Source organism: Ruditapes philippinarum, unplaced genomic scaffold, assembly GCF_026571515.1.
Source record: "Ruditapes philippinarum isolate M1 unplaced genomic scaffold, ASM2657151v2 ctg19087_1_1_1_1, whole genome shotgun sequence".
In the NCBI taxonomy this organism is placed as follows: Eukaryota; Metazoa; Mollusca; class Bivalvia; order Venerida; family Veneridae; genus Ruditapes; species Ruditapes philippinarum.
Window position 1 is genome coordinate 3,849 of NW_026854826.1, and position 6,612 is coordinate 10,460.

At 32.3% G+C, this 6,612-nt stretch overlaps 1 protein-coding gene across 1 annotated transcript; it reads left to right on the forward strand.

Annotated features, from left to right (window-relative positions):
* The first annotated feature begins 1,401 nt into the window (after window positions 1–1,401).
* On the forward strand, window positions 1,402–4,461 carry LOC132741208 (uncharacterized). Its single transcript, XM_060729329.1, has 2 exons — window positions 1,402–1,771; window positions 2,431–4,461. Exons 1-2 carry the CDS (start codon window positions 1,425–1,427, stop codon window positions 3,908–3,910), a joined length of 1,827 nt encoding a protein of 608 aa, XP_060585312.1. The 5' UTR covers window positions 1,402–1,424; the 3' UTR covers window positions 3,911–4,461.
* Window positions 4,462–6,612: the final 2,151 nt, after the last annotated feature.

The window sequence follows — 6,612 nt, forward strand, 5'->3', positions numbered from 1 at the left end:
TAAACATACATTGATAATACTAGGCTAAGATAATATGGTACATGTATAAAATGTGAAAAAAATGCTGATTTTAAAAAAAAAAGATAATTGTTGTATAAAAATACAAAATAGCTAGATCAAATTTGAAAATAATGATCAACTTTAAGGTCAGATTAATATTTGCAACAACTTTCAAACACCGTATCTGTAAAGTACTAACGATTTTGTCTGACAACGCACGGATCTATATTACATAAATGTTATGTAAAATTCTGAAGTCCTGCACTTATGTCATGTCAAGTCCACTTGATGATATTGAAAAACAAATTTATGCGAATAATCAAAGGTAAAATAAATATAAACATAAATTAATATAAACATAGATTTTGATCCTGAACATTTGTGAACATAGGGCCTGGTTCCCCACGTGGCAGTGTATTTGCTATGTCAGGGTAGGAAGAAACTTGGGTTAATTTTTGTTTGCGTGTTCTGGTGTCGTGACGGATTCTTCTCTGAATAACTTTTCTTTTCGCGGCTTCTGACATCCGTTTAATTCCATTTTTTTTTACATTTTTTTACACGGAATCTTACACTTTTGTCCGAAATTTTTTAACTGACTAATGTGTGTCAAAGTGGTATGAGCAAATGTGAAATTTTTACAATATAAACAAATAATTTCAGACCTTAAGTGTTATATTTTAACGCATGTATATTTCATACATTTTTTGTTGGAGGAAAGGAAAAGTCGGGGAAATAATGTTTAAGCACGGGCTTTTTGGCAGATACTCGTCTAATTGCGGAGGTCTACTTGTATGACAAATTCATATTGTATTTATCATATCGTGCATGTGAACAACGTGCTCTTAGATATGCATTTTTAATTAAAGTAGTGCCGAAAGAAATACAAATTTCTTGTGAGAATTTCGAATTATTTAGCTAAAAAAAAATCGCGAGTTGTTTGACTCACTACAAAAATCAAAACCATTGACAATTGAAAACATTGAATAATCAGGGTGGAATGTTCAGCAGTATGTTACAATAAAGGTACATAATATTGCGTTAATGTTAAATTGTTAAGGTTGACAATTATACGTATACAGCATTGTATCGTAGGTGTAACGTCATTAAATTTTATTGTCAGTATTGATAGCCCCTTTAAATTTTTAGCAAATAATATTATATATATATATACGTCTTTAAATCAAATAAACATTAATAAATAGAGATAAACCACTAGCACCTGAAATCTTGATATCATTGCCATATTATTGGATTTTCAAAATAAAACAAAAGATTTAAATGATACTTAATAAAAACAGATATAACAATGAATAACCATTTACGTTTAATACCCGGTTATCTGCATAGTACAACATTTGTTTCGAAAATTAACGATAAAGGGTCTAAAAGTGTTTTTAGACTTTAGACACTTACACACCCACAATATGGCGACTAATAAAGATTTAACAAACGTTTCAAAGGATTCTGAGGAGATGTTTGACATAAGTTGTTCATCTTGCAGTGACGATAATAAGACAACTCAGGCTAAGAAGTTTTGTGTAGAGTGCGGATTAAATTTTTGCGAAAACTGTGTGAGATTTCATAAGAAAATACCTTCATTGCAGTCGCACGATATTGTAGATGCGACACAAAGTGAGGAAGATGAGGTTAAACAAGTGAGGAAAGAGCTGCCGACGGGACGATGTAGTATACATCATGGAAAATTGATGGACATGTTTTGTAAAGATCACGATGAAGTCTGCTGTGGGGTTTGTGTAGCTCTTAAACATTGGTATTGTTATTTTCATTTCCTGTCTCGCACAATGTCTTTATAAGATAAGATCTAAGTATCAAAATTGAATAAGACTTTTTTTGGAATGTATAACATCATTACAACCAGCGAAATGCAGGTTATTTAGTATTATGATTACTTATTTAATGTACATAATTATTTAATAGGACCTTGTAATTGTGATACAGATATATGAATAAATCATGTTTTACAAGCAGGCTACGCGCACACATTAAGCCGCCGTGCTTTAATGTATAAATTGTTTTGACACGTTTTGAAAATATAAACCAACAAAAACGTTCTGATTTATTTTAAATAAACACATTAAAAATCTGGAAACAAAAGTGATCCTTCGGAAGCATTAATCACAACAAAATAACAAGAGAATTGCAGACTCGGTTTGATTGAGTCTGTACATGATGGATAATGAATACGTGTAACATCCCTCACGCCCCTAGCACCGGCTTGATCGGTACTCGATTCTCAACACTTAATAGTGCTGGCATAAATGGTACCGGAGTTTGCTTTAATAAAATGTTTATTGTCGGACACAGTACCGTTACTTACTCATTATTTGCAATTTACAAGTTAAATCATCACATAAGTTCATTTATTTAAAAGATTCGCCCTCATTTTTTGCTCGTTTAATATATCTTCAGGACTTGTGTCAACATTGATTATGTACCTGACATAGCAAAAGGTGTCATTACCTGTAAAGAATACAAAGATGTAAAAGATTCCGTTGCAGCTATCCTCATTGACATGAAACAAGAGCTGAAAATCAGGACAGCGAACATAACCAAACTCGATGAAGAGAAAGATAAATTACTCAATGCGGTCGCTGAATATCAGGATGACCTTATTGAACAGGTAAAGAAAATGGCTGATACAACGAGACAAGAGATTCGAACAGAATTTGAAGCTGAAAAGACAGCCATCACTACAGATATCGAGTCACTAGACATATTAATACCTACCATAGAAACAAGTCTACAAAAACTTTCAATTCCCAACGAGGCTCAATTATTTGTAAATATGAAAGCTAGTAAAACAACTGTCAATGATGGTAAGTCTGTTTTGAGCGATCTGTCTTCAGGTTGGACAACTAAACGCATGTCTTATACCTTTAACGAGAGCCTCAGAAGTACGGTATCTAGAACGAAGTCTTTTGGAACCTCGGTTAATAAAGAAGATGTGCAAGAATATGAAGCCAATTCGTATGGGAAATTTAATGTTAAAGACAGCACTGATTCGGATAGCTTTGACGAAAGTCACAGAAGTACGGTTTCTAGAACGAAGTCTTTTGAAACCCCGAGTGCTAAAGAAGATGTGCAAGAATATGAAGCCAAGCCGTATGGGAAATTTAATGTCAAACAAATCACTGATACGTCTACACATGCTATTACTGGAATTTGTCCATTACTGGATGGTTCGATTGTAATACTAGATTATCACAATCAAAAGTTAAAACAATTAAACAGTAACTATGAGGTAAAAGATACACTAGCGGTTAATGGACAACCAATTGGGATTTGTGATGTAAGCAGTAATGAAGTTGGCGTTAGTATATGTAATACTGGTCAGATACAATTTATTTCAGTTAAAGATAGTATACGTTTGACTTCCACTATTCAAGTAGATAAAAGCTGCTATGGAATTTACTTTAATAAAAGGAGTGACGAATTGTTTGCATGCTGTGGATCAAATATAAATGTATATAACAAACGAGGTAGCCTCTTAAGAGTGTTGAACACTGGCCCTAATGGAGAACAGCTATTTGCAAATTTGAAACAGGTGATTGTTACAGACTCAAGTTATGAGATTGTTGTCACGGATTACAGCAAAGGACTAATATCTGTCAACCCACAAGGTAAAATAAATTGGTTTCTTCAAAACCTAGTGTTGTCAGAAGCCAGTGGTATTTGCGTTGCGTCAGGATGTGTGCTATTTGTGAGTGGTCAAAGATCGCATAACATTATACAAGTTGACAAGAACGGAAATAAAAAAGGAGTGTTGCTTGGAACATCAGATGAATTGAACAACCCCTATTCCCTCGCATTTGACAGTCAAAGATCAAGACTTATTGTAGGAATGAATTCAAATAATATACATGTATACACACTGTCGACTAAAGCGTAAGCAATAAATACGAACTACCTTGCCAAGATTACAAAATAAACTTAATTTGGTTATTACCACGTAAACAAATTATCTCTAAAGGACAAACATAACGTCATTTAGAAGCAACTGACAATACAATTCACATGTTGAAATAAAGCCAGTCAAAAGTAATGAATTGTATATTCTTCATATAGAACTTTTTTTTGAAGTGCGCATATTTAATTCGTGAATAATATCATTAACTAATTAATGGTTATGAAAACAAATAGGAACTTTTTTTCCAAAAGACACCTTAAAGTCAATTTTAGTCAAATATTTTTTTTTAAAAGTGTGATGACAAAATATAAAGTATCTACTATTTATGTATAATCGTTATCATCTATAAGAATGTTTGAACCTAAAATTGAATTTGCTAAAATTATAAAATAATATATATAGTTTTCAAAATAGACAACTGAAGTTTATATTGTGTAAAATATTGTCATATTTTTCTAATAGATAGTCAGTATTTTGTGAAATGTTTCAGCAAATGTTTATGTATGCTTCGTAATTATGTAAATAAATTTAATTGTAATAAAATATGTAGTTAACTTTCTTTGTGATATTGAGTTACTTACACCAACATAAAAAATTAAATCAAAGGGTTGCAAGCTCTGTGGTATTTTATGATCTTTGCAATTAAATCGTACTGTATATCTGTATGTATTTTCCTGTATAAGTTTTTTTTTGATATACAATGACTTATCTTGCAGGGCACCGAGATGAAGCGGCTGCGTTTAGATTTTTTACTTTAACAGTTTGAGTTTTATACATACGGAAGTTTGCAATGATAGAATCATTTATGTTCATTTTTTATGTCATCGACACTTGATCCTTGCATATCGTGACTTCTTCCTTAAAAAAGACACTTAAAAAAAAACTCGACTAGGATTTGAACCCCATACCTCTCACACCCTAAACGAGCGCGTTACCTCTGCACGGTCGAGGGGTTAGAGTCGATGACTTCTAATCCAGTTACCTCTGTGGCGTGGGTTCGATCCCCGGGAGATGCTTTGAAAGTTTAGCGCGGAGGAAGGTAGTCTAGTACTGGTGTAACTCTCCAAGAACGATGTTTAGGAAGCTACCCGCCTATATGACTGAAATACTGTTGGGAATAGGCGTAAAATGAAAAAAACAAAACCCATGTAGCACCCCCGTTATACCACGATACCTGAATAAAATCAAATAATTATAAATTTAGAATTTCCACTTAGGGTTTGTAATCCTTACTTATTTTGAGGTATTTTGTTCATGATAAATCTGTTGTTTAACACCGATGTAAATAATATAGTGAAAATCCTCTCGCCAAAACAGTCCGACATGTATATATATTCCACTACTCGACAGTCAGATTTATTTGTGTAATACGCTCTGAAGTCTTCGGTAATCGACATCGCTAAAAATAGCATTTTGTTTACGTGGATTAAATTATCGGGTGTAGAAATTGATTATCGATCGTCGACTGCCCTAAATTCGTCCCTGTCCTAGAGTCAACATAACATCCTTACTTTATTTTTCAGAAAGTCTAAATACCAATTGTTCATTTAGGGGGCGTTTAATTCCGATCACAATAATCCGAAGCTTTACGGAAATAGTCGAGCAATTTTCATTAATTATAATGATATTCATCCGCGTAATTTGTGATTGTGCATTTATTGACAATTCTATAAGCCAACGCTTATTTTAAAATTTGAATGCATTGTAATATGTTGGATACTTGTACAAAATAAAAATATTTCTTCCTTTTACATCGCTAGTTTTAAGCTGTTTTGAGAACAACTTGTTGTTAGGTTTGTCGTTAAGCGCTGTGGCAGAGATTTCAGCATTGTATTTCCTGATCTGTGATAAGAAAATACAAAAATGACTCTTTGCCAGAGACATGAATAAGTGGGACAATCGGACTGTAATCATTACTGATTGTCGAATCGGATGGATGCTATCAATTGTAAAAATCCGATTATTCAACACTTCACACGAAAAGCTATGATGATTAAAAACAACTATAATAATATCATATTACAGTCATATACAATTACACTACAGTACTTGAACGATATAATATATTTAACACAAGAACAATATTGTTTGTTTTATTACACTCTTTCTATAAAGTTTTTTCACAAAACCTTGAACTTGATATTGCTAAGTGTTTTTATTTTTTTTAAAATCTTCGAAAAATGTACAATTTTTAAAAAAAAAACAACATAATTATAACAAAATACTCACTTAGAATTTGGAGAACTAGTTAAGTGCCAAATTGGAATGTGTTTATCATATAAAATCGCTTTTTTTTTGCATTTTCAACTTTCAATATTTCGTTTCTCTTAAAATATCTTCAAATATATTCACTTCAAACCTAAAATACTTGTAAAGCACTTTAATTTTCTCTTTTAAATTTGCTTACATGTGAGAAAAATTGAGCATGTCGTCCACGCACAGTTGTTGTTCAAAAGAGTCTACCATAATGGAATATAATTGACGTGACCGGGTGGCACCTGTGTAAAAAAAATAAACACAAAAAAAACAACACAACAACAACAACATAAAAAACACAAAAAAACAACAAACAAACTTAAATGATAATATGAGATTCATATATACATATAGATATAAGGGAGACGTCGTGACCAAACGTTTGGAGAAACGTTGGTTGAACTCTCAAGCTGGCTAATCCGTTTGTA

What these genes read in the sequence shown, in the direction of transcription:
- LOC132741208 (XM_060729329.1), top strand. Translation starts at nt 1,425, where the DNA reads ATGGCGACTAATAAAGATTTAACAAACGTTTCAAAGGATTCTGAGGAG. An exon ending in TGTGTAGCTCTTAAACATTG is followed by an intron (nt 1,772 to 2,430) that starts GTATTGTTATTT and finishes ATATATCTTCAG; the next exon opens with GACTTGTGTCAACATTGATT.